This window comes from Echeneis naucrates, chromosome 17, assembly GCF_900963305.1.
Source record: "Echeneis naucrates chromosome 17, fEcheNa1.1, whole genome shotgun sequence".
Taxonomy (NCBI): Eukaryota; Metazoa; Chordata; class Actinopteri; order Carangiformes; family Echeneidae; genus Echeneis; species Echeneis naucrates.
In genome coordinates, this window is record NC_042527.1 from 18,406,342 (window position 1) to 18,432,158 (window position 25,817).

Genomic DNA, 25,817 nt, shown 5'->3' on the forward strand with positions numbered 1-25,817 from the left:
CCAAACTGAAAAATGCCCCCCACCCACCCGCCTCACAAGACTAGTCAATTTCGTAACGAACCGTTATTTGCTGTAAATATCAGATGTATTTCTCTGTCATCTGTTTATTTCCAGCATTTCAGACAAAAGCTTTCATGTGTCATTTTAGCTGCATTATTGAAGTTGCTTCAAAGCTTGAAATGTTCTTCAGTTGAGCTTTATGGCCTACAGGGTCTGAATAACCAGCCCAAACCTGTCAGACCAGATTTGTAATTGGAGAAACTGTTTGATTAAACTTTACAACTGCAGCTAAAAGTACATAAAATTTGCAAAAGATGTGTATGTAGAAATATATAGAGAGAGGGTAAGGTAAGGCTGTTCTGTCAGATAATGCACCACTTCTCTCAGAAAGCCATTGTAATTACAAATGCTTTGGTATTCATGCGTTTGTTACTTTAGTTTGCATTGATGTAAACCAAAAAAAAAAAAAGCTTGCTGTGTTTGGGTGCCTATCCTGCTGGAGGACAGGTTTCTGACACACGGTTCCATATTTCCAATTCTTGAAATTCTTTTACTTCATCAGATTTCACAAGTGCCATTCACATAAGCTGCAAAACCATCTTCCATAATGTCTGACTGTCAGATCAATCTAATATTACAGTGGAGATTGTTTAAGAAAATAATTTGTTTATTTATTTTTTTTTATTTATTTCTTAAATTTAAACTAAAGTAATAAACATGAATACCAACACATTTTTAAGTGCAATGATGTTCTTTGTGGAGGGGTTGAATATTATCTGACAGAATAGTAAATGTATATGTTTGATAGTCGTCTTTACTGTTTCAGATAGACCTGATGTATCCACATAAACCCATGAATGTTTAGTCTCACTATGTTCAGTTACATAGCAGGTGTTCATCAAGTTCATCAAATCCAAATGTGAACAAACACTCCCTGCGACCATTTTCTCAACAGCAGTCAACAGCAGCCCCGCTGCTACAGCTGATAACAATGATGGAAATTCAGCTTGTACCGTCACCATCTTGGTTTTTCTTTTAGAACCAGAACAGGAGCTGAGGAGCAGCGACGGATCAGTCTGACCTGGACTTCACCGTCTCCTGATTTAAGGCAGGTTCCACTTTGTAGCCACACCCAGATGCATACCGTACATCATCTTGGACTTTATTTAAAAACAGCTTAACATCATGTATTGAAGAAGACTGAGACTCTAAACTCATCAGAACATTTGCTGAGCTAATAAATCAAATCAGAAGTCAGGACATCACACAGAGTCCAATACAATGTGACTGCTTAAGGCTTCACTACGCATTGACGTCAGTGTCCACATCCAGCGTTAGACAGTCAGCGGAGCACAGACCTGAACCAGCGCCCCCCCAGTTACAAACATTTTGTGCATACTTGTTACATCTCATTGTTGATATCTCTGCGCTGCAACCAACCCTTATTTTCATAATGTGTTAATATGAAGATTATTCTGTTATTCCTAAACCTGAAAATGATTCCCATAATTCTTCTCTGGGTAAACAGGTCAAAGAAGAAAAAGCATTCAGGAGATTAAATTGTAGCTCCATCTTTATTCCATTTTCCCTTCAACAAGGTGTAGCAGATTTACATCAAAATATCCAAACTGGTTTGACTTCAGTTTCATGATTTGGGCTCCACTGAAGCTCAGTTGGGATTTAACACCAAGTTGTTCAGCCTTGTTAGGCCCAAAGTGTGCAGACACTCAGTTGGGTAAAGTTTTTACAACATTTTTATATAATTCTCTGGCAAAATAAATAATTTGGTCTGATACCACAGTGTTTGCAAATGTCATTTGAACATAGATTTAAAATTTTTTCATCTCTCTCCTCTTATTTTTTTTTTATTTCTTTGTGTCATTCCCTTGTCCAAGATAGAAACACTGGAGTCGAATTCCCAGTTTGTAATATGTTCACACATGCCGGGCAATAAAACAGTTTCTATTTCTGTTCACATCTAAGAACCACATTTCAGGTACAAATACAGTGCAAAAGATGTTTTTTTCCTCCATTACCACAATCTCCCACAGCAATTTTGGGCCCAAGATGGACCTGACAATTTTCAGAATGGACAAACTTGATCTATGGGAAGACCTGAGAACAATCACACCTGAACAAAAATAATAGTTAAAAAAAACAAAAACAAAAAAAAAAAAAACACACAGAAAGAAGCAATATATTCAGACCTTCCTGGGTGCGATGAGGACTCTATTACACGGCCACTCAGCACTCAAAACTAAATTTAAACTGAATCTAGACCTAGTTTGTTGACACTCTGCTCCTCTGTGCGTAAATCCAGCACAGATGCCTTCACTGTGTCAGAAAGACCGACGTTACTCTGCACTTCCTCAGGCTCTCAGTTTGACGGACAGCGTGACGACGCTCAGGAGAAGAACAGCTGTTGTGGAGAAAGAGAGAAACGTTTATCAGAAAATGACTTCATTCAGCCCAAGTGTCCAAAGAAACAAAAATTTATATCCTCAGTGTCTGCTGGTATAAAAAAGGCATTTATGCCCCACTTCAGTGGAGGTACTCAGACTTAACAGGTAAATATATTTTCCCACATTTGGTGCAAACTTCATGTCTCCTCATAATTTATACAAAAAAATAATAAAAAAAAAAGGAAAAAACTACATTTAGCAGTTACGTGCTGCCTACATGAAATATAGCAGTATTATTTCCCACTAATAATTTCACAAATATCAAACTTTCTGAATAAAGCTGAGGTTGAGAGTTTCCATTTCTTCATCCAAACTAATGGAGCAGATTTTAATCTGACGTATTGAACATACTGTAGTTTCATCCGAATGTGGAGACACTGATGTTATCTGTAAATATGAAATGTTGCTGTGTTGGTTACCGTGAGGCTGATAGACACTGCTGGCTCCTGCCGGCACCGTTGTGATGGTGGTTGTGGTTGTGATGGCGGTTGTGATGCCGGCCGTTGGTGCCATTGTGGTATTGATGTTGAACGTTAAGGCGGCAAGATTTGTGAGGTTGGAATCCAGGATGGTGTTGAAGATGCCAAAGTCTGAAGAACAAAGCCAGAAGTAAGAGCACAGGAACGTTAAAGCCGGACCTCACTGACAGTGAGCCAGACACCAAGAGGTTTGATTAGAGGGAGCATCGAATTCAGCTGAATTCGAATGTAGTCAAAAGCTGTTGGTCTATAACGACGGAGGGAAAAGTTTGGAGACTTACTGTCTCCAGCAACAACGCCCGTCCCCAGAAGCACGGCGAATTCAGTGGTATCGTTGATTTGAAGGATGGTGGCGTTCACATCGGGGATTTCAAACTCACACCGGGTCACTCTGCCATCAAGAGTTCCTCGGATTTCACTCGCAAACTGAGAAAGAGATGAAGTTGAAATTGATGACTGATTGGCCCCCCACTATCAGCACAAACAGGCTGAACACCTGTGAAAGCAGGAACATTTGTGTTGACCGTTTTCACACTTGACAGGTGACTTTAAGGATTGTTACGATATGTTTAGCCCACGTCTCACTTCCCTCTCTGTAAATAAAGAAAGAATAATCTCGTATGTTTCTTTTTTCCTCATAAAAAAAGGTCGTATCTGAGAAGAAAACAAATTTGAATTGGCATGTTTGGCAGGAATTTACTGTATGGTGTATAACACTGTAAAAAATAAATATATATATTTTTTTACATTTAAGCAATTTCAAGCTGAAGGAAAAACAACTTGGCTGATAAAAAGGAAAATAATATGGATCATTTTATAGGCTTTAAAACTCCAACTACAAATTAGTTTCTTTGCCATTTGGTGTATCTGGACAGTGATGTCCTCACCTCCAAAGCTGGATCGAGCGCCCCATCTGGGGCTCTGAGAAATGTGCGGAAGTCTAGAGTGCTGGAGTTGTCCCAAGTGCAGAGGTAAAGAAAGGCCACTCCCTGTGGGGGGGGGGGGACAAAATAGAAATGGCATGAAGTATCTGTTCTAAGGCAGGAAATAAGTCAATAGTCTACACAATGGTTTAGTTTCCACTTCCTGTTTAGTGATGATCAAATTCTTCCATGTTCCTTTTAGCTGCTTCATAAGTTTGCAGTGTCCTCAGATATTTGTTCATGACAAATTCTGACATTTCTTGAAATACATTTGCATTTATTTGTTTTGGTTTGTTGCCTTAGTCAGATGAGAACACTGAATATGGATGAAAACCAATTATGCAGTTAAGTTGTCAGAGAAGCTTTAATGAAATATTACACTTCTTTGGTCGTATTTCAAGCTTGATTTGTCCAGTAGGTATAAAACTGTCGACTAAAACACCAATAGTCCCAAAGTAACGATCCTGGAAAATTATTCAGTTCTTAAAAGTAGTTCACATTTCAAGTTAACCACAATACCAGCGATCGTTGTTATATCTCGGTAGTCTACGTTAATCTGCTGGTTGATCGTGTTGTTAATGTTTGACCAAGTTTGGGAACAATTTGAATGTCAGAGTAGTTGAAAATAAATCTAAAACGTCAGACTTCTGTAAATAATCTCACCTATCCAACCCAATTTCCATGTTTGACACAAGCTTCTTTGGCCTCTGAATATTTGGACAGTTACAGAAGTTGTTTTGTGTTCATGTCACATTTGGGGAATATTAAAGGCTTCCAAATGACCTCGAGTGAGACATCTTCAGCTGTTACCATCATTTTTTTCTGGTTTATCAGTGAATCAAACTGAAATGTTGACTGTCTTAAAGGGTTTTTTAAGACATTGTTTGTCTTATTCGTGTTGAGTCACACAATCGTTTGGTGTATTTTACCGAAGGCGGGTCCTTGGTGAGTCCCACTCCGATGTAGCCGTCTGTCTCTCCTCTTATTTCGAAAGACAGGGTGGTGCTGTTGGACGCCACAATGGACATAAACTGGCAGCTTCCATTTCCTGCAGGGTCGCATTCGGATGGTGTCGCAAGGCACAGTTTGGTGATTCCACAACCATCCTGAGTGACGTTCACCTGGTGGACACACAAAACATTCAGTAACACAACTAAGAAAAGCAGGTATAACATGTCCAATAATTAAAGACACATTCTTTTAAACCAGTGACTTTGAAAGGTGTTTTCCTGCACCTTAAGCAGTGAGGACAGTTATTCTAGCTGAATGATGTTCCCAATGTTACAATGATCAACTTTCTCATTTTGCCTAAAATTAACAAATTTGGTCGATGAAACTGTGAAACACACAAGAAAATGAATGAAAACCAACCGTTGCATTAGAAAACAACAAATGACTGTCTCCCTGGACTCCTGATATCACAAAAACCACAGAAACCAGCAGGATCACACTTCGTTCCATTTCTACTAGGAACAAGGAGAAAAGAAAAAAAAAAACAAAAAAAGAAAAAAAAACAAAAAACGGTATCAATATTCATCAATTTTCATTTTTCTTTTCAAACATTCAGCATGTTTAGATCTTTGGAAATGTAATCATTAAATAGAAAATTAGGCCAAACATAAATCATCTGTTTTTACAGTCCAAAGTAAACTGCTTACTCTATCAATTTGCCAGAAGTGGAAGGTTGAGTTGTTTGTTTCTGCTGAGCGTTGATCCAAAGGTTCTCGTTCTGCTGTTGATTCAGCGACTGGAGCTGATGCAGGACGAGATGGCTTATGGCAGCATCCTGAAGAAGGTGTGGCCTGGGAAGAAGTCACCTGGTCCACCCCCCCACCCACCTCACTGATCAGTCAGGAAATCACGAGTCAGTTGTGTTTCCAAGTTTCTATCACTGAACTATCGATCATACTCCATCTATTCTATACATCCAACTGTCATGAAATGTATAATGGCAGTTCTTTGCTTAATCCAAATCTACTCTGTAAAAAAGGGAACATGTAAATCTTTGAATTCAGCATTTATAAAGAGTCTAAATATTTAATAAACTAGTACAGCTACATTACAATGTAATCATGGGCAAATCAATATATAAGAAGATCAAGTGTTTATAACGTATCAGCCAGATAATTTGTCATGACCTAGTTTGCTGGCTTCCTAATTTCTTTAAATAATCGGTTTATCAGCTGGTGGGGTGCCAAATGTCAGACATGTCCGTAAACGGGCCTGAAGCCTGAAACAGATTCAACAAGTCTGAACTAAACTTTCAAACAAGGAGTTTTGGACAGTCATTTCACCCAGAAGTTCTGGTTCAAGAAGATGCTTTCCCCGCAGTTACTGTACAGATTTGAAGCCCACGCGATTGCTGCATGAGCTGCAAGTTTGTGCATCAAAGAGAGACCAACAAAAGTTTTGGTGAAGCTGTGAAAGCAGGAAAAATGTCTCTCCTGAGAACAGTCACAACTGTTTCCGTTTCACCAATGATTAACTTAAGTAATTCTGTAACTAAAAAAAAAATAAAATAAAATAAATTCATGCTGCATTTACCGTAATATACCACAGGCTCATATGTTTTAGTGAAAAAAAAAACATAAAATAAATGTTTTAATGTTTAACTCATCTTCAATTAAAAGTTTAACAAAAATTGACAACCATGCTAAGCTGCGATTGGAGCATGTAGCCAATTAGAGCTGAGGCTAAGTGTTAGCAACAGACATTACAGTGAACAGATGTGATAGATAAAAATAATCTCTGAAAATTCATATGTAATATTTGTAATTTGAATAAGTAATGAATTGTGAGCTATTTAACATTGAGTATATGCATTTGGTGTGGCCCTCCATGAAAATGAGTTTGACGCCCCTGATCCAGTGTAATGTAACCTGCTAAACCTGTAACAGCAACGTTACACGGTCAACAATAAACCTGTAACCTGCCTGTAAGCCGACAGTATAGCTGTGTTTTCCTCTGTTTAACGTCACCCGTCCATTTTTGTACGTCACGTCAGCCTTATTCAATGCAAGCAAATTAACACTCACTCATCTTTTCAGATATTCAGTTAGCAGCAAACTAAGTTAACGTTACATAGCTGATGCTAAGCTAGCTGTCAGTGTTCAGCTAGTTGATCCAGCGTCCTTAATTTTGGTACCAAAGACTTTGCAGTCTCCTTTTAAAGTATTTAAAAAGTTTTTAAATGACAAAAATCTAAATTTCAAAGGGTAACGTTACAGAAACGGTTGCCATAGTTACCGTCATCTGAGGTACGAGTGCGTGAGGCAACTTTAGCAAAACCTGGTGCAGCTGATATTCTATTTGTAACAGTTTCTATTTATCCTGGCTTTTTTTTTTTTATTTAAGTGGAAGAGTGTTACGTTTTTATAACCTGTGCTTGCTTTTAATTATTTACATGTAATACATTGCCTTTTCTGGCGAGTAGTTTTATGTGAACATATTGAAGTCGTATCGTTACCGTGGCCCAAAAACCGTGATGCGTACCGAACCGTGGAGAACTGTACTGTTGCTTCCCTACAGTTTACAAACAGCACCACAGGATTGTGCGATCACCACCAGGACTGCTTTGGTCACCATCGAACCTCGGAGCAAGATTCAAATCGCAAACGAGATAAAAACGGGGAGAGTAGTGAAGCCCTGAAGAATGGTCACCTCCAGCTCGCCCCTTCACCGATCTCCAGGCTCATCTCACCCTCTCTGATGGAACATTACATAACAGAACATGAACTGACTGACTCTCTGCTTCAACATTTCATGCTCCTTTTGCAACGGCAGCAACTCCTGCTGCTGTTCAAAGGATGAACCAACACTGAGCTGAAGGACCAGCAGCCTCAATATCTCCAGCTTTACCAGGAAAAACCTCCCATCTCATGACGTCCGCCTGGAAAACAGTCTTCAGTCACCGACTCCTGCAGTGACCTACAACTTTCAACAACTGCTCTTTTGTCCAAACATCAAAAAATACTTTTGATGGCGTCTCAGAAAAATCCTCAACCAGAATCATTTTACCAGCCAGCCCAAAGCAAAGCAGCCATCAACACACCAGCTGGAGCAGCAGCAGATGGGAGCGCTCCCTAAAATAACTCACCTCCAGTCTGCATGAGCTGGACTGTGATCTGTCACAGAGTGCTTCAAATCCACAGTCCCCCTTCTCCATGTTCGACCAAATAAAGCCAATCAACTCACCCAGGTGTTTCCTCTCAGGCCCTGCAGAACGGCCCGGGAAACCCCAACAATCAATCACACCTGGAGGCCTCCGACACGACAAAGCGCGGCTGATTGAATGTCCACGAACAAGACAGCTAACGGAAGCTAAGAAAAGAAGTTAAAGGAAGAAAGTATCTGTATGGGGTTCCTTTAAAAAAAATCATTTAAAGTGACCCAAAAAAAAAAAAGCAAAGCACAACAAAGACACAAATAGTCCCAACAATTGTGAAAAGACAAACCTTTAAGCTTAAAATTCAGAGAGACACTCTTTGTTTTGTTGATTGATAATTTATTAGTCCTATTAGAAAGCAGCGCAGTAAAAAAATGTACCCACATAAAAACACGTACAGTTACAAATGAAATATAAATGTTGATCCCAGACAAACGACAACTCACCTCTTAAAAAACCTTAGCGGTCCTGTCTGATGTTAAACCTGAGGAAACAGTTTAAAGTGCTCTGAGCCAAAATCTGTAACAGAATAACAGAGACCCTGCTGAATTCATCACAGAGGAGTGTGTAGTACCAGAAATATAAAAACTTAAAGACACCCGCACGGAACATTATGGAACCACAACTCCACCAGACAACACAATAAATACACACCGTCTATAATAAAAGGCACACCATCCTGTTTTACCCTGAAACAACAGGTATATAAAGTAACACGGATCAGAAATACGCGTTGAGGTTTTATGTTGATTATATATGTGGATTATTATCAGGATGCATTTTAGTTCATTTTGAACAATGACAAAGTCACTTCGTACGAAGATTTCAGAAGTTGAGCTTCCTCGGTGGTAAACAAGAGACAATGAAAGCTTTGAAATCTGACTTGCATTAAATATTTGTTTCGTTGGATTAAATGGGTTTTAAAGAGCTTCTTTGGATTTCACGGCAAATGCAAGGAAAAAGGCTTTTTGTCGCCATGAGCTCTGAAGATAAAAGCAGATTCAGAGCTTTAAAAAACACTTTCCACAGACTTCCACATCAAACTTTCAACATCATTTTTCTTTTTGTGTGGTTGGAAGAAGTGAAATGATAAAAATGTGCTTGCTTTTTCCAGTTTGATGAAAAACAGCAGAAAGCTCAAGCTCGGCAGTTCAGGATCAGTCACTTTACATGAATGTCAGCAGAGCAGAACGTTCGGAATGACGCTGGGGCTAAATGTAGAGGCCGTCCTCCAGCAGAGCGTTGGAGCGAGGTCGAGGTCTTCGGCGGGAAGATCCGTGCTCTCTGTCTCCGTCCTTCCTCCTCTTCTCCTCTTCCTCCTCACCCCGCGCTCTCTCGAACTGCCTCCTGGCGCTTTCGACTCGGCTCCCCCGTTCGCTGTGGTGCGTGGACGGCACTCTCCCGTGGTGAGCCGTTTCGTGGCTCCGATGTGACTCCGCCTTCTCGTGGCCTTCTCGTTTCCCTCTCTGCGATTCTCCCTCTCTCTTCCCGTCCCTCCTTCTCGTCACATCGGCTCTCTGGTCTCTCCCTCCTCTCTCCTCTTCCTCCTCCGTCCTCCTCCTCCTGCTGTCACTTCCTTTCCTCTCCACGTCTCTGCCGCTGCTTCCTCTCTCCTTATCCGTTTCCCTCCTTTCACGTTTGCTCCCTTCTTGTCTGTCCTGGTTGTTTTTGCCGGCGTGTCTCACTACCTCTTTCTCTTTATTTGCTGATTTCCATTCAGGTTTCCTCTCCGTTTCGTCCTCTCTGCTGCTTTTGCTTCTTGGAGTCTCTCGCTCAGTTTTCAGTTTTGTATCCCCTGATTTGTTCTCGATGCCATCCTCTTCTTTTACTTGCACACTTCCCTGTTTTTTGTCCGTCTTTTTATTTGCGTCGGTGTCTTTTGCCTTTTCTCTCTTGCTCTCGTTCTTTTCTTTTCCAGCTGTTAGTCTGTTCTCAGTTTCTTTGTCTTTTTTGTTTCCTGTCTGAGCTTTCTCATTATTCTGCTCTTTCTCCTCTTCGGGTAGTTTCTCCAGTTCTGCTGCTTCTTTGCCTTTTTCCTTCTTGCTTGTCTTGTTTTCGCCGTTTTCTCCTGTTTCTTCCTCCTTCTTCTCCGTATCCTTCTTTTCCTCTGGATCTTCTTTTTCTTTCACGCTCTTCTCCATTTCTTTTTTCTTCCTGTTCTCCTCCTCCACCTTCAGGTCCAGTTTTTCCTCCAGGAGGTCCAGCTCCTGCTCCAGCTCAGCCAGCTTCTTGGGATCCGACTCCAGCTCGTCTTCGACCTCCACCTCCACCTCCTCGATCTCCTCGTACTCCTCCACCTCGATGCCGTCCATCGTTTTCTGCAGCTGCGTCTTCACCTTGTTCAGCTCCAGGAGGCCGTCTTGTAGATCTTTACAAACATCCCTGATCTTTGAGGCGAATTTGGTTTTGGCACCTTTGCGGAGCTCATGGGAGTCTTTGGCGAGGAAGAACACGTCCAGAGCCAGGAAGAGGGCCGACATGACCCCCGTGGTGACGCTGATGGCCTGAGCGGCTTTGGCCGCGCCGCCGGCAGCGCCCAGGACCTGCACGGTGCTGATGAGTTTGTCGGTGTTAACCATCAGGGCTTTCCCGGCGCGCCCGCCCTCCTTCATCACGTGTTTGATGTTGTGGTTCAGAGCCTTTTTGGCGGCACTCTGAGAGTATTTCTCAAAGTCCAACTCCTGCAGGGTGTCCATTCCTTCCTGAGGGACACAGAGCAGAGACAGCCTGATCGATCTTTTTCAAGGATTGTTATCAGAAATGTTTCTTCAGAAAACAAAAGGGTGTTTTAAAATATTTTTTTAGGAAGAAATCTGTTGAACTTGACAATCTTTGAGGTGGAAAAAAGAAATATCAGGAACCTGAAAGAGACATTTCAGGATGGAAACACCGGAAAGAAGGGAACCAAAAGTTTGAATTATTTTGACACTCAATGAACTAATTTAAATAAATAAATAAAATGTACTATTATAATGGGACTAAATGGAGGTTTTGCTCCCATCTAGCGGTGAGGTTGGATATTGCAACCTGCTGACTAATTGGAACCACCCTGCTCCTCCTGTGTGCATGATGGAGTCTTTAAATCTTTGAAAAATCTTCTGCTGAACACAACGGCTCCCTATTTGTAGGTACTGAAACACATAGATTCTTATTGTTGGCTGATGACACAATATTTGAAACAATAATAAATTCAAATCTCATCTGAATCGTACAGCAGCCGTTAAAAGGTGTCTCAGTATTTTCTCCACCTGAACCTGTATGGTCACCTATCAGGCATTTGGGACACATTAACCCGACATGTTCTCACCTGCACGAACTCCAAACACTCTCTGATGACGTTGATCTCCTCCTGGTAGCCCTGAATCATCTTCTCCACCTTCTTTCTGTCCATGTTGGAGTGAACTGTGTCTGTGATATTTGCCGTGGCTGAGGTGATGCTGCCTGCGGTCGCCACGCTGATCCCCACCGCCGTCACAATGATGGAGGCGCCAAAGGTGAACGGCGCCAGGATGAGCCCGGTGATGGTGGCCACGCTGCCCGCCACGCTGGCCACCCCCCCGCCAACAGCCGCCTGCACGGTTTTCTTGTGGAACTGATCGGCGGCATCAGCCAGAGCCAAAAGCTCCAGGATGCGATGCTGCAAAGACGCTCCCCGCTGGTTGAAAAGACGCACAAAGAGTCGAGCCGCCATGTAGATACGATCAGCCGCCTGCTCCATCGCCCTGGGCGGGGGTGAAAAGGTTAAAGTCAGTCTACAAAAGTTTCACACACACACACAGTTTCGTTGTTGTCCAACTTCAGCAGGATCACATCACAGGTTTTTGATATTTTACTACCAAAATAATGAACTAATAAAAACAGATCTGTGCGTCCGAGGTGAATTTTGCACAGAAGTAAAATTAACATTTATTAATATGACTAATTCTATTTTCTGGCTAAATTTAAATGAAGGAAGTGCTCACGCTTCTTCATCCTCTGCCTGGAAACTGGACGAGGCATTCCACTCTGCCCAACCTGGAACAGAGCAGCACAAACCATACGGTGAGTTTCCACAAATAACACAAACTCCTTCGACAGAAAGGTGAACACTGACCTTTCACCGTGTTCCACCATTCCATCAATTCATCCTCCTGAAAACAAACGTGCACATCATGAACAGACGACTCACTTAGAAACAAGCAACTAAAAAAAAAAAAAAACACACAACCTCAGGCTCCAGCAGCTCTTCCTCCGTCGGGTACGCTGCCATCTCCACCGGCTGCACCTCCACTGTGCTGTCCTGGAAAACACACAAACACAATAACAACACAAAGTTCAGCTGTCCAGGTCACTCTGCCTGCCTCCGATCTGGACAGATGTCATTTATCTTTACTGCCACTTTGGATTCGTTATTTATTTTATTTATTTTCATTCTAAAAAAACAAAAAACAGGATGATGAAACAAGATGAACTAAAAGTAAAATCTGTTTTCTCTGTATCTGCTTTATATTATCCTGATGTTAACCTGTGCTGGACTCAGCTCCTGCAGCTCTACAGTCTCCTCGATTATCGGCATCTTATCTGAAGCCTGGGAGGGAGAAAAAAAAACGACAGATAACGTCATTCAATAAATAATAATCACATTAACAAGACTAACACTCAGAGCAAATAAGTAAATATGCATTTTTAAAACGTACATTTGTTTGTCTATGATAAATAGACTTTTAATAACCTCTTTATAAGCTTTTATATAAAATCAGAACTTACCTGAGAAGATGAATTCAATTTGGGCATTTTGGGAAGAGTTTTCTTGACTCTGAATGACACAACCTGAAGAGATCAGAAGAATGAAAATAAAATAAAAAAACAAACACCCAGCTTCTTCGTTCTGTGTGTCGTTGGCCAACAGCTCACTCGTCTTTTCTTCTTGATGGTCCTCCTGCGCCTCAGCCCCGATCCCGCCGGGGCCTCCGCGTCCTCGCTCTCCTTCGACAGAAGCACGACGGTGATCGCATCAGATTTATTCCATCATTATAAATTACTTTTCTTTCTCTCTGCTATCGACCAGACCGATCTATATGCTGAGTGTTGGTAAGCTCCTCTTCAACTCCCCCTCCTGTAGCCAAACACTGATTTACCTGTTCCATTGTTTTGGGCGTCCTCCTGAACATCGCAGAAAACCCGGCTTTTTTCTCCTGGTAAAATATAAAACGAGGAAGGTTGATGTCAAACGGGACGTTCTCACTGTCAAACAGGTGCAGACGCTTTGGAGGACTCACCTTTGTGTTGGCTGCAGCTTCGGAAAGATCATCGTTACTGGCCGACAGCTTGCTGCGTCCTAATGGATCCATCTTATGAATAGAAAAGACAAGTCGGTTACTTTTGAAGGTTTTGGAGTTTGTGGAAATCTTCTCATAACCAGGAAGCAATAAAACAAAGAAAACAGTTTTAAAGGTTTTCTTGCAGGGAATCAGGAGAAAGGAAGGTGCTGAAGATTTAATTCTGTGAAATCCTTTTTTGTTGTTGTTGCTGACGTCTTTCAGGTTTTGACATCAGCCTCGTTTAAAGTCCGTCTCACCTCAGCAGCATCTGTCAGACTGTCCCAGCTGGCCGACAGCTCCTTGGTGCCGCTCAGCGGATCCTGGACAGCAATTTTTTATTTTTAAATACTTCCACTCCAACAAAGGAGAGACAACAAAACTGAAGGCTAAAACGAAATCAGATCATTTGTTCACCTGAGTGGCGACAGATCGTGGAGCTGGTTTGGGAGACCTTTTGAAGATCCCGGCAAGACCTCCAGTCTTCTCCTGAATCATTCACACAATCGATAATCGGGAATCAAAAAGAGAAGGAAACGGGTTGAGACTGTGAGCGTCAGAAGACATTGGTACCTTGGATGCGTTTCCCTCGGAGCCCTCGTTCGGCTCCTGCAAACGCACAAAAGAAAATGAAAACACAAAAAAAAAACAACGCAAAGCACACATGGTGGTGTCGCACAGTGAGCAAAATCCCTGCACCTCATCGGCGGTCCCCTCGGCTGGTTTCGGGGCTTTCTTAAACATCCCGCTGAAAATGCTTTTCTCCTGCAACGTGAAATGGAGACACAACGTTTTATCTGTGAAGCCTCACATTAAAATTAACACACACACACACATTAAAGTAAAAGGAAACATTCAGATGCATCATCACGTTTCCCGCCCTGGTACCTTGGCTCCGGCATTTTCAGACAGACTGTCGTTGCTCCCCATCAGCTCCCTCTGCTCGTCTTTGTCCTGAATGAAAAGGAAAACGGACAGTGAGCAAACGGAGCAAACACAGCGTGCCATCGACGCGTCGCTCACTCACCTCCGCCTCATCTGCTGACGCTTTGGGTGTTTTCCTGAGGAGTCCGCTGAACAGTCCGCCTTTCTCCTGACGAGAAGAAAAGCAGATTGAACAGACTGAGTCATCTCATACAGGACAGTTTAGGCTTTTCATAAGCAGAAGAAACTGTATTTTGGAGGAGAAGATGGAGCTGAGGAGGAGTGAGGGGGATCTGACCCGCTCTGTGCTCTCTGCTTTATTAAAAAAAAAAAAAAAAGACCACAAAGTCACGAGGAAAACATTTACCAAAGGAGAACTAAAGCCATTTTCCCATAGACTTCAAGAAAATTCAGCTCCACAATCAACATTCACTTTGATTATAAAGAAAAAAGCTCATTTCACTTCGATTTGTTTCTACCCAAAAAAAAACAAAACAAAACAAAAAAAAAAAACTCAGGGTCGAAATAAGCTGTATCCAGTGACATCATGACTTTCTGTGACATCACTGTCCCGCGTCGCTGCAGCAGGAAGGACAGGTGCCTTCAAAGACCCCCCAGGAAAATGTAACATCTGATTGTGAGTCGTGCACATTTTGTCTTTACACAAGACTGTTTTCATTCAGACTGACTAAGAAGTCTGTGTGTGTCTGTGTGCGTCTGCGTGCGTCGCCACCTGCAGGACTCACCTCGTCAAACAGGTTGTCGATGCTTGACGATCTTTTGAAAATACCAGCCAGACCTCCTTTTTTCTCCTAAAACACAAAGTTAATATCTCCGTATTCAGATTCAGTTACACCAAAACGAGTCTGCAGCTGATTCACCGCCTGTGAAATGTTTATTTCACATTTTAATGATCTGAGCATTTTTCTAACATCTGATTTTATTTATTTATTTATTAATATTTCTAACTTTGCCGACACGTCCGGTAGGTTGTATTTTATAAAGAAGTGATAATACTTCTTCCACCAGTGGGATTTTTTTTTATATACTTTTCTCTTAAATCTGGTCCAGTTTCATTTCTCTCTCTCTCTTTAATGTCTGAATATTTTTTGTGCAGTTAATTCTTTTTACTTTTTAATTTTTTATAACTTAAACTTGACAACATTGTATTTTAAACTGTGACGACGGACGACAAGCTCATTGCAAACACAAACGATCTCTTTTCACTCAACCCGATTTGTCATGTCGACCTGCTTCGGTTTGACAAAACAAAACAAGAAGGGTTTCATGTGTTTTGTTTTCACCTTTGGTTCAGTCAGATTCTCGCTGCTTCCAGTCAGCTGTTGTTCATCGTTTGCTTCCTGTTCCTGAATCAAACCAGAGCAGAGGAAACATCGTCGTCATCGTCATCGTGGCAGATTTAAACATCGTCTGGGTTCAGCCTTCATACCTTCTCCGCTGGCTTCGGCGGCTTCTTGAACATGCTGCTGAAGATGTTTTTCTCCTGGAAACAGAAGTGTCAGTGAACGCTCCGTCTGCAGACGTCTCACCTGTGAGTGTTTCTCCGTATGATGCAGCTCACCTTGGTCGTGTTGTTCTCCGGGAGGTCGTCGGCGCTCGCCGTCAGCTCGTTCTCAGCTTCTCCGTCCTGAAACACAAAGACATTGACGGCGTTTGAAAGGGATGAAGGAGGAGAGTTTAAAAGAAGACGACAGTTTCACTCACCGGTGACTCCGGCCGTCCTGCGGACGCTTTGGGAGTCTTTTTGAGGAGCCCGCTGAATAAACCTGCAGCTTTTTCCTGATGGGAACAGAGAAGAAGAGATGAGACCGCTGCTGGCGTTATTTAAAATGAAGGCCAGTCAAACTCACTGACCGGTTTGTTCTCAGATAAATTTTCATTGCTGGCTGAAATCGACTTGGCATCAGCACCCTCGTCCTGTAAAACACATCAAACGCAACTTCAATTTAATGGCAGCGAATACACAATCATAAGAGAAGAAAATGTCCACTTTATATCTCATCTTAACAGTCAAGAGCTGTGAGAGCTGCGATAACGAGCAGTTACCTCTTCAGTTTGAGCAGCTTCTGCATGTTTGGACTTTTTGAATATTCCACTAAATATTCCTCCTTTTTCCTGAAAAACAGAAGTATTAAAATAAACAAAACGAAACAAGCGCACTGTGATTAGAAGAAAGAGGAACGCTCACCTTGCTGCTGTTCTCGGACAGACCTTCGTCGTCTTGTTTCTGTTTTTCCTGGGAAAGGATGAAAAGTCCATGAGAAGTTGTTTTCTCACAGCGACTCAGCAGATTCATGAGGATAAAACCTGAAACCATTCCAGCCAGCAAATGCTGTTTTTGGTGGTTGGGACAGAAGTCCTGCAGGTCGTCTCTTGTTTCCCTGCATCTCCTGTCGGACTATGTGTTTTTGGTGAGTATGTCTACTGTCTGTTCTGGAAATCGAACCAACAACCGATACACAGTTTGAAAAGAGGAGACGCTTCTTACTTCCTCTGATGGAGGATCATCTGCAAGTCTGAAGGACTTCTTCAAGATGCCGCTGAACGCACCTCCTTTCTCCTGAAACGTAGATTTTATTCATGTCGTGTCATTCCAGACAAAAATACGTGAAAACTCAACGGGAAGATTCATGAAAAGACATTCATTCCAATTATTTTATCACCAATGACTCAATTTGATCCGTAACACCTGGAAATAAAATGTTTTGGTGCTTTGGCTGAAGCTGGAAATGTAACAATAGCAGCTGAAAACTATTTTTCTGTTGTGTGACTATTTGTCACGTAAAGAAGGAAAATGATGTCAGACTGACCTTGGCGTTGGCGGCCTCGGACAGACTGTCGCAGCTGGTGGAAAGTTCTTTGCGAGCCGACAGATTCTCCTGGAACGAGAAACACAACAAATGGAAACGTCTCATGTGTTGTCGTCTGCTCTTCCAGGATCAGAGCGTGTGAAGTTTCACTGACGCTCACGAGCGGTTCGTTATTTAGTCGAGCGTTTTCTACTAAATGACAAACTGAGTTATTTGTCTGTTTTCTTTTACAATGTTTTTTTTTTTTTTTTTAATGAGTAAATAAAAAAGGCACTTGGACTGCCATCGTAATCTCACAAGTAGCTCTTTAAATAGTTGTTTTGGTTTTTTTTTTTTTGTAGTTTTTGGCTGTGGGACAAAAACAGGAATGTCAGTTTGAATGACAGATCTAGATATCAGAGATTTAAACATTTTTGTATTGTACAGTTTTAGATTTAGATAAATATTTATTTATTTCAATTTTTTTTGTTTCTCTACTGCGTCCACATGTGATCTGCACTTATTGTACCTCTGCAGACATTTTGGGAGTCTTCTTCAGAAGTCCGCTGAACAAACCGCCTTTCTCCTGCAGAGAGAGGAGAAAACATTTTAACCTGATGAGCTGATCCTCCACCGCAGACTCGTCCGGCCGCGGCCTCCGGGACTCACCTTGGTCTCTAACAAGCAGTCGGTGCTGGCTGAGACTTCTCTGTCCAGAGACGCCTGAACACAACAGAAATGTTACTCAACCTGTATGAGCATGAAGACTGGGAGGGAGGGGGGGGCGGTTAGAAGCAGCAATGCCGCATTAAGGAAACTGTTTCGGAGTGAACCAGCTCTGCTGCAGGACAGCAAACACACAAAATGAAAAGCATCACCTCCTCCAGCCGCGGCCCGTCAGGCAGTTTGGGAGATTTCTTGAACATCCCGCTGAAAACGCCTCCTTTCTCCTGATAGCACAAATAAAAATGTTCTTCCTCACAAACAGCCTGATTTGATCCGAAGAACCTCAAGCTGAATTAGAAACTGATTATATAAATATAAATGTAAAAAAGAAGCTCTCTCACTTTAGTGTCGCCGCCTGTCGACTCCGTCTGCACTGACTCTTTATCCTGAAACACAAACGCTTTGTTTGACGGCTCAACGTCACCTTCAGAAACAAAGTTTTCAAAACGTGACGGGAAGCAGCAGAACAAACTGTGAAGGGATTATTTGTCTTTTACACACTTATTATTATTATTATTATTATTATCATGACGTTGATGCAGACGGTGTGTCAAACAGACTCGTATCTGAAGGTAAACAGTTTAACAGGAGAAATAATGGACCAAATATTATCAGAGAATATAGATGATATGTGAAACAGGAAGTAATGGTTGTTTTGTGGATATTATTATTGCTTTATTAATAAGCTGTGTTCTTCTTTTTGTTTAAAAAGACACTTTAATGGACAGACCTGTTCAATTTTCCTGTTTCCATTTTAAGCATTTCAAATCTGTCGGTCTTAATCCTTTCATTTCCTCGATCACATATTCTCTAAAGACGGCTCACACTTTACCTGCCCAGGCGTCCCCTCTCTGGGAGTTTTGGGAGATTTTCGGAGAATCCCGCTGAAAAGTCCTCCTTTTTCCTGCTGACGAAACCATAATTAATGAAAATGTGGCTCCACGTTGCCGTCAGCTCACAGATGAGAAGCTCTCAGCCCACCTTCGTGTTCTCCAACAGATTATCGGAGCTGCCGGACAGCTCGTCGTGTAGAGACCATCGGTCCTGCAGCACAAAACAGACAGAGTCACCGGGATTATCAGGATTACAACTTTGTTGGACTTTGTTTCATCTGCATCACCTCGTCAGTCTGAGCGGTATCTGCCGTTTTCGGGGACTTCTTGAACACGCCGCTGAAGATGCGTCCTCTCTCCTGACACAGGCGGAAGGTTTGTTCAGCTCAGTGACACGTTGTGAGTCTTTGTGTACACTGTCATTACAGATAAAGTCGTCTGCTGGTTTCTCACCTTGTTGTTGTCAGACAGACTGTCGCTGCTGGCCGACAGCTCGGCGCTCAGAGTCTCCTGAGGAAGAAGAAGACGACGAAAACGGACCACATGTTGACATTTTACCAGCTGACTGGAGAAGCAGGAAGTGCTTTTTATTCCTGGCTCACCTGTCCAGCTGTCTCATCTGCTGGTTTGCTGGATTTTTTAAGGATCCCAGAAAAGAAGCCTCCCTTTTCCTGTGAAGACAGAAACACAAAAAGGATCTTCTCCTGTGTTCTTGGCAGTGAGTTGGCTCTTTAGCTTGAGGAGATATAAACCGTATTAAACTCTTTCATTTGTTGTGTCTGTCTATTCAAAGGCCACCAGAAGAAGACTCACGTTGGACTTTTCCGATGTTTTCTCCTCCTCTTCTTCATCCTCAGGCTCACTGTCTGCTCTGCTGACCTGCCGGTGAGCAGAAAAATAAAATAAAACAAAACAAAACTGGATGGAGAAATGAAAGAACAGCAGAAGAGTCGGTGGTACCGTCAGCGCAGGAGACCGGGATCTCTCTTTGGGCGTTTTCCGAAACATCCCGGAGAGCAAACCTCCTTTTTCCTGAAGAGACGTGGAGAAAAAAAAAGCAAACGTTGAACATTTACTTTTTCTGAACGTAAAAAAGTACGTATTTACGGAGTCAATTTGTTTTTGGAACCTAAAAACGTACCTTTTAAACTAATTAGATATCAGACAGTGAATTCCCGTTTGGTTTGTTTGAAAAAGCAGAAGCAGAACCGACTCACCTGTTTGGGTTCTGCATTTTTTTCTTGCTTGTCCTTTTCTGAGCTTCCTTCCTCCGAGCTGGGAACCGGACTCGGCTCTCTGCTGGCCTGAGAGAACAGCACAACGTCACCTACCTGGATTTTGAAATGTAGACAACTTGACGAGAGATTAAAGAGATTAAAAAGGATTCTCCGTTAACCTTCGGCCTCGACACATATATTAAAAGCTACTTTATGAATGTATCAATATGCAAAAAATATAAATCCCACAGCTGAGAGAGGACAGGAAGTGATGTCACAGCGACAGACTGGAGCTGAACCAGGACTGATCGTGCTTCATGAGCCACCACGACAGCCAGAAAAGCTCAAACCTAAAAATAAACACCGCCGTCGACACCCCCACCAAGAAAACAGCAGCTGAGAGTGAAACCTGCAGCCTCCAACACAACAACACAACAACACAACAGACGCTGCCTCATACCTTCGGTGACGACTTCAACTGTAAACCTTTCATTACGCCCTTCAGGACGCCCTGTTAACATCAGCCACAAGTCACACACCGGCTGATAACACGAGGACACACAGAAACACACAGGGACACAGAGAGACACAGAGAGAGACACAGGGAGACACACAGGGACACACACACACACAGAGACACACAAAGAGAGACACACAGGGAGACACAAAGAGAGACACACACAGGGACAGAGAGAGAGAGACACAGAGAGAGACACGCAGAGAGAGAGAGACACAGGGAGACACACAGGGACACACACACACACAGAGACACACAAAGAGAGACACACAGGGAGACACACACAGGGAGACACACACAGGGAGACACAGGGAGACACAGAGAGAGAGAGACACACAGGGAGACACACACAGGGAGACACACAGAGAGAGAGAGACACAGGGAGACACAGAGAGAGAGAGAGACAGGGAGAGAGACACAGGGAGACACACAGAGAGAGAGACACAGGGAGAGAGACACAGGGAGACACACAGAGAGAGAGACACAGGGAGAGAGACACAGGGAGACACACAGAGAGAGAGACAAAGGGAGAGAGACACAGGGAGACACACAGAGAGAGAGACACAGGGAGACACACAGGGAGACACACAGGGACACACACAGGGACACACAAAGAGAGACACACAGGGACACACACAGAGAGACACAGAGAGACACACACAAGGACACACAAAGAGAGACACACAGGGACACACACAGAGAGACACAGAGAGACACACACAAGGACACACAGAGAGACACACACAAGGACACACAAAGAGAGACACACAGGGAGACACACACAAGGATACACACAGAGAGACACAGAGAGACACACACAAGGACACAAAGAGAGACACACAGGGACACACACAGAGAGACACACACAAGGACACACAGAGAGACACACACAAGGACACACAAAGAGAGACACACAGGGAGACACACACAGGGACACACACAAGGACACACAAAGAGAGACACACACAGAGACACACACCGGTTTGCTGCTCGGAGGCTGTTTGGTCGGGATGTCTCCAGTTTTTTCGTCTTGGTCTTTGTCGTCGAGCAGACTGAAGGCTGAAGACTGAGAAGGAAAAATAAAAACTCATTCATTTCACCTGCAGAGAAACGACAACACAACTCTGCCTTGTGTGCTGTCAACGTGTGTGTATCTTTACATATTTGGCATGTAAAAATATGTTGTGTTTGTGTGCTGAGCTAAATGAACGCAGCTTTATCAGGACACAGTTACAGTGAATGTGACTGAACCAACTTTCCCTTTTCCCTTAAAGTTACAGCTCGTCTGTGAGCGTCTTATATCAGTAAGCTCCTCGTTCCTTAGAAATACCAAAAACACATCTCCATAAACTGCTGAAGAAAAAAAATCCAGCTGTACTGATTATCAGGCTGATTTCAGCCGCAGAGGGATTTTCTCACAGTCGTTTTGTCTTTTTGGCTCCGCCGCAATAACCCGGCCAGGACCGGCTGATTACTCTGCAGGGTAAATAAAGAGGAAGATGCTGCTTTATTCCGATCAGCTGATCCGCTTCTGCCTGACGTACCTGTTTGGACTCTATTTCATCTCCAGCAGCTTCTGGTTGGTCTTTAGTTTGGGAGCTCTGAGGAGAAAGAGGAAGGACAGGACAGAGATTCTGCAGTCAGGGCGGAGTGTGGTGTCTCATTGTGCGCCTCTGTGTGTGTGTGTGTCTGTTTGTGTACTTTTGTGTCCTCAGTGTGTGGCCGCCTGCGTTGACTGTATCTGTTAGCAGCATTCAGTTCCTGCGTTGCAAAAAATGAAACAAGTAAGAATAAAAAGAAGAGAAACATGAATCCTCAAGTCGCCCGACCTGATTCTTTACGGTTAACTCCAGAATGAGGGCGAAGCCGACTCACTGCACGTAAAACAAAACATGCACGTTCCCACAATGCTCAGCTCTCACTGAAGTTAAGTCTTATTCAAGCTGAGCGGCCTCCTCACTGTGAGGATTCGCATGAATATTTGGGAGTAGCGCACCTTTTCTGACGGCCGGGGTGGAATCACGGGAGTTTCGGACGATTTTTCTTTTGTGTCGCTTTGTGTTACGTTTCCACCGACCTGACAGAGTTGGAAAAGGGTGATAACGCACTTGGACAATAATCCACACAGCGTCAAAAAGGAAACTTCACAAAACATTCAAAAATCCACATATTCAGTGATTACGTTACGTGGATCACACTCACTTCTTCACTTCTTCACCCTCAAACCAAACCTCACCTGACTGTTTGATGCTGCAGCTCTTTTCAGTCTGTGCTGAGTGTGACTCAGTTCCTGGACAGAAAAAGAAAAAAGTTTCCAAAATAAAAATTCATTCTCTAAAAAGCTGCCAATTCTCTTTGTCCCCCCTCCAATTTATTCATCAGGAAATTGTAAGAAAAAGCTGAGAAGAGTTGCAGCTTGACTCAGCGGAGAAACAAGTCGATTTGAAAGAGTAAATCATCTATGATGCTGTTTTCGATTCGCATCGAAATTCATGTCACGGTTATTTGAGCAGACGGCACGACGGCCGTGTCTGTATCTCATTTTTTGGATACTGGATTGGCCATATTGCAACTTTGATTAAACTCCAATTAACCGAGCAGCGTTAGTTTAGACTGCAGTTTGTTTGGTGGAAAAAAAAAAAAAAAAGGTTGTTACTCAAACCAAAGCTGAATTCCACCAACTTTGCACCAGCATGTTGTTGAAAGTTTGATATTTGGCCTTAAATGTTTCTACAGAGGCCAACAGATAATAACAGACGTCTACAACCACACTTGAATGTTTCCAGATGACCTGCATCCCATAATAGTCAGAGTCAGTCAGCAGGAAGCACAGAAGGACACGGTTCATGCTGAACTCACAGCGTCTGCAGGTCGTGGAGGAACGGGAGGCGTGTCCTGCTGGTTTCCTTTCCGCTGTAAACATTCACAATCATTTTGGTTTGAGCTGGTTAGAAAACAGGATGAGAACTCTGATCCAAAATCTGGGTTTGTCACATCAGTACCTCAGCGGGCTTCGGAGGAGGCTGGGGCTGTAAACGGAGAAGAAGAAGAAACAGCTGAATGTTGGATGATTGTTTGAACTCGACTTTTGTTTCTGCGGCAGCTGTAGATGTTCTCACCGGCTTTGGTTTCTTCTTCACTTCGGGCTTCATCGTACAGGCCTCCATCCTGCCTGTGGAAACAACGTCACCGCTTTATGTGCACAGCTGAAAACTCCATCTGCGACTAGTTTAATCTGTTTTAGAGCGGAGAGAGGTTTACTCCACCTTCCTTAGTGCAATGCATGCTGGGAAAAAAAAGTGTGCATCAGGAACACAGCAATAATCAGCACAGTCGAAGCAAATCATGAAAATGATCCAAACCACGTGTGACCTTCCCAGTTATGGTACGACAAAAACCGTAAACACTGTGTCCTGGATACACAATATCTGAAACGTAATCTGGTGTGACACTCACACACCCACAAACAAACAAACAAACAAACAAACAAATAAACAAACAAATAAACCAATCCAGATGTAAAATTGTCTTCTGTTATAGATATCTCGAACGTGAAGCATCTTTTGGATTTATTATTTACCACACAGAACCAACAACCTCTGAATGTTTGACATCCCAAAAAAGAACTTTGCTTTTTTAAAGTTGTGTTGTTGTGTTGTGTTGTAACCTCCACCAGCAGGGGCCACTCACGAAGAAAACTGAGGCAGAAAAATAAAAAATAAAAAAATCTGACTTCTCCCATTCACACTTGTCTTTTTTTTTTTTTTTTAATTTAACACAACTGTTCAGCGTTGCGTCATTTTTCACCCAAACACAACACGGACTCACTAAAGCTGAGCAGCTGAAGTGAATCCGTGTTGTGTTCGAGTTCCTGAATCTGCTGAGGCTGAAAACAAACAAAAAGACACACAAACCAAACGAGGTTCATGTCGGACCTACCTGCGTTTTGACGTTTTGAAAGCACTTTTTTTTCTTTTTTTTTTTTTTTAAATTTATGAAGAAAGTTTGGACCAAATCAACAACATGAGTGCTCCGGCAGGCTGCAGGCGGCCCCTTCACGGACACTCGGAGATTCCCAGGAGTTTTTAAAACTTCCACCACACCCTCAACATCTGCACTGGGAGGCGTTCAGGGACCGCTCAAAACCTCCGAAATCACACAGACAAGCACACGTTGTGTTGTCTTTGTTTTGTTTTGTGCAGTAAAATTATTGGATTTATTTAAATCTATGGGAAGGAGAAAGACACACATATGTCCAATATTTCATGTTTTGTAACATGTTTTTATAATTTTGGTAGAATTTATACTTTATATATTTTTTTCAACAAATGAAATAAAACAATGGAATTACAAATTGATATTTCTAATATTTATTTCTATGAATTACTTTCCTGATTACGTTCCTGTGTGAGGATAGGGAGGAGTATCAAATTTAAATACTTGAGCTGAATATTAAAAATCCAAAATTCCATGACTTCCTAGTTAAATACTGTCATGCTTACTTTTTATTCATTTATCTTTACTTTGACCTGGATAAAGATTAATTTTATTCCCCAGGTGGTAAATTAAAACTGTGGTATATTTTTCTGATTTGGGCCTGCTCTAAAAAGCTGAACACTTGTAGTTTGGAAATAGAAGCAATGCTTTTCTTTAGTTTCCATGAAACATAACACAACAACATGCACATCACTTCCAGAAACCTCCAAACCTTCTTTACATCTCACCTACTCGTGTGCACTTCACCGGTCTGTCTAACGTCTCTTCAGCTCCACGTTAGGCAATCAAAATATTTCAGACACCACCCCAAGGCGACACTGAACAAAGCACCTGAGACAAACCCAGACACTCCCTGAGAGCTTCTGAGCCACAAATCGTCCGTGTGAAATGATCTCTAACCAAAATGCAGATCCATCAAACCTCACCGCTCCAGAATCTGTCCCAGGTGATACTGTGGAGGATTAAAGGTTCCCTTCCTCACCTGGTTTTTCTGCAGTCAGAGAGGATGCGAGATGTGAGTGTTGTGTGTCTTCTGGCTTTGTGGTGGCGGTGGAGTCACCTGGGAGGGGGCGTGGCCAGCCCGAGGTCTACCTGTGACCTGTGAGGAAGAGGCAGCTCATCCGGGCCTCCGGGCTCCCAGCAGGTGAGACTGACTCATCGGTTTCACCAGACGTCAACAACAGGGAAGAGAAAATCCAAAACGTAATGGCACTTGTTCCAGAAATAGAAAAAGGGAGAGAAAGAAGTTCAAACCTGCATGAAACCTTGTTGAGCCGCGGCTGAATGACATTAAATCACCCAAAGACAAATCATCACCATTCTTCTTTTTTTTTCAGCTGCTGAAAAAGTCCAATATTATCAGATTATTTTGTGTTTTCTGTGATTTTTATTTCTTTGAATGAAGTTATATGTTCATGAGAAAGACGCCACATTCACTATCAGAGCAAATTAAAGTTCAGGTAAATAA

General features: G+C 42.6%; 2 protein-coding genes across 2 annotated transcripts; both read right to left on the bottom strand.

The window, feature by feature from the left end:
- Positions 1–1,816: 1,816 nt before the first annotated feature.
- LOC115057976 (putative ferric-chelate reductase 1) lies at positions 1,817–5,671 on the bottom strand. Its single transcript, XM_029525255.1, has 7 exons — positions 5,523–5,671; positions 5,236–5,327; positions 4,794–4,985; positions 3,829–3,930; positions 3,223–3,367; positions 2,882–3,052; positions 1,817–2,419 (listed from the first exon to the last, which is right to left on the bottom strand). Exons 2-7 carry the CDS (start codon positions 5,323–5,325, stop codon positions 2,370–2,372), a joined length of 750 nt encoding a protein of 249 aa, XP_029381115.1. The 5' UTR covers positions 5,326–5,327; positions 5,523–5,671; the 3' UTR covers positions 1,817–2,369.
- Positions 5,672–8,351: 2,680 nt separating this feature from the next.
- Positions 8,352–25,403, bottom strand: apold1a (apolipoprotein L domain containing 1a). The gene is made up of 48 exons (XM_029524298.1): positions 25,332–25,403; positions 23,473–23,525; positions 23,356–23,382; positions 23,213–23,266; positions 22,590–22,643; positions 22,350–22,430; positions 22,055–22,114; positions 21,898–21,954; positions 21,333–21,419; positions 20,297–20,347; positions 19,837–19,923; positions 19,580–19,651; positions 19,433–19,498; positions 19,222–19,290; positions 19,073–19,129; positions 18,907–18,978; positions 18,768–18,830; positions 18,619–18,690; positions 18,128–18,172; positions 17,939–18,010; positions 17,730–17,783; positions 17,590–17,646; positions 17,082–17,150; positions 16,760–16,831; positions 16,460–16,507; positions 16,318–16,386; positions 16,126–16,188; positions 15,976–16,050; positions 15,833–15,898; positions 15,701–15,754; positions 15,555–15,617; positions 14,997–15,062; positions 14,354–14,419; positions 14,215–14,280; positions 14,026–14,091; positions 13,900–13,935; positions 13,744–13,815; positions 13,587–13,649; positions 13,288–13,359; positions 13,147–13,203; positions 12,923–12,994; positions 12,776–12,838; positions 12,534–12,596; positions 12,237–12,308; positions 12,123–12,159; positions 11,992–12,043; positions 11,337–11,751; positions 8,352–10,731 (listed from the first exon to the last, which is right to left on the bottom strand). Exons 2-48 carry the CDS (start codon positions 23,518–23,520, stop codon positions 9,241–9,243), a joined length of 4,713 nt encoding a protein of 1,570 aa, XP_029380158.1. The 5' UTR covers positions 23,521–23,525; positions 25,332–25,403; the 3' UTR covers positions 8,352–9,240.
- Positions 25,404–25,817: the final 414 nt, after the last annotated feature.

What these genes read in the sequence shown, in the direction of transcription:
- apold1a (XM_029524298.1), bottom strand. Translation starts at nt 23,520, where the DNA reads ATGGAGGCCTGTACGATGAAGCCCGAAGTGAAGAAGAAACCAAAGCCG. An exon ending in GAGAGGGGACGCCTGGGCAG is followed by an intron (nt 18,173 to 18,618) that starts GTAAAGTGTGAG and finishes TTTGTGTTTCAG; the next exon opens with GATAAAGAGTCAGTGCAGAC. An exon ending in TCGACAACCTGTTTGACGAG is followed by an intron (nt 14,420 to 14,996) that starts GTGAGTCCTGCA and finishes TCTTCTCGTCAG; the next exon opens with GAGAAAGGCGGACTGTTCAG.
- LOC115057976 (XM_029525255.1), bottom strand. Translation starts at nt 5,325, where the DNA reads ATGGAACGAAGTGTGATCCTGCTGGTTTCTGTGGTTTTTGTGATATCA. An exon ending in TGTTGTTTTCTAATGCAACG is followed by an intron (nt 4,986 to 5,235) that starts GTTGGTTTTCAT and finishes TGTGTCCACCAG; the next exon opens with GTGAACGTCACTCAGGATGG. An exon ending in TCACCAAGGACCCGCCTTCG is followed by an intron (nt 3,931 to 4,793) that starts GTAAAATACACC and finishes CCCCCCCCACAG; the next exon opens with GGAGTGGCCTTTCTTTACCT.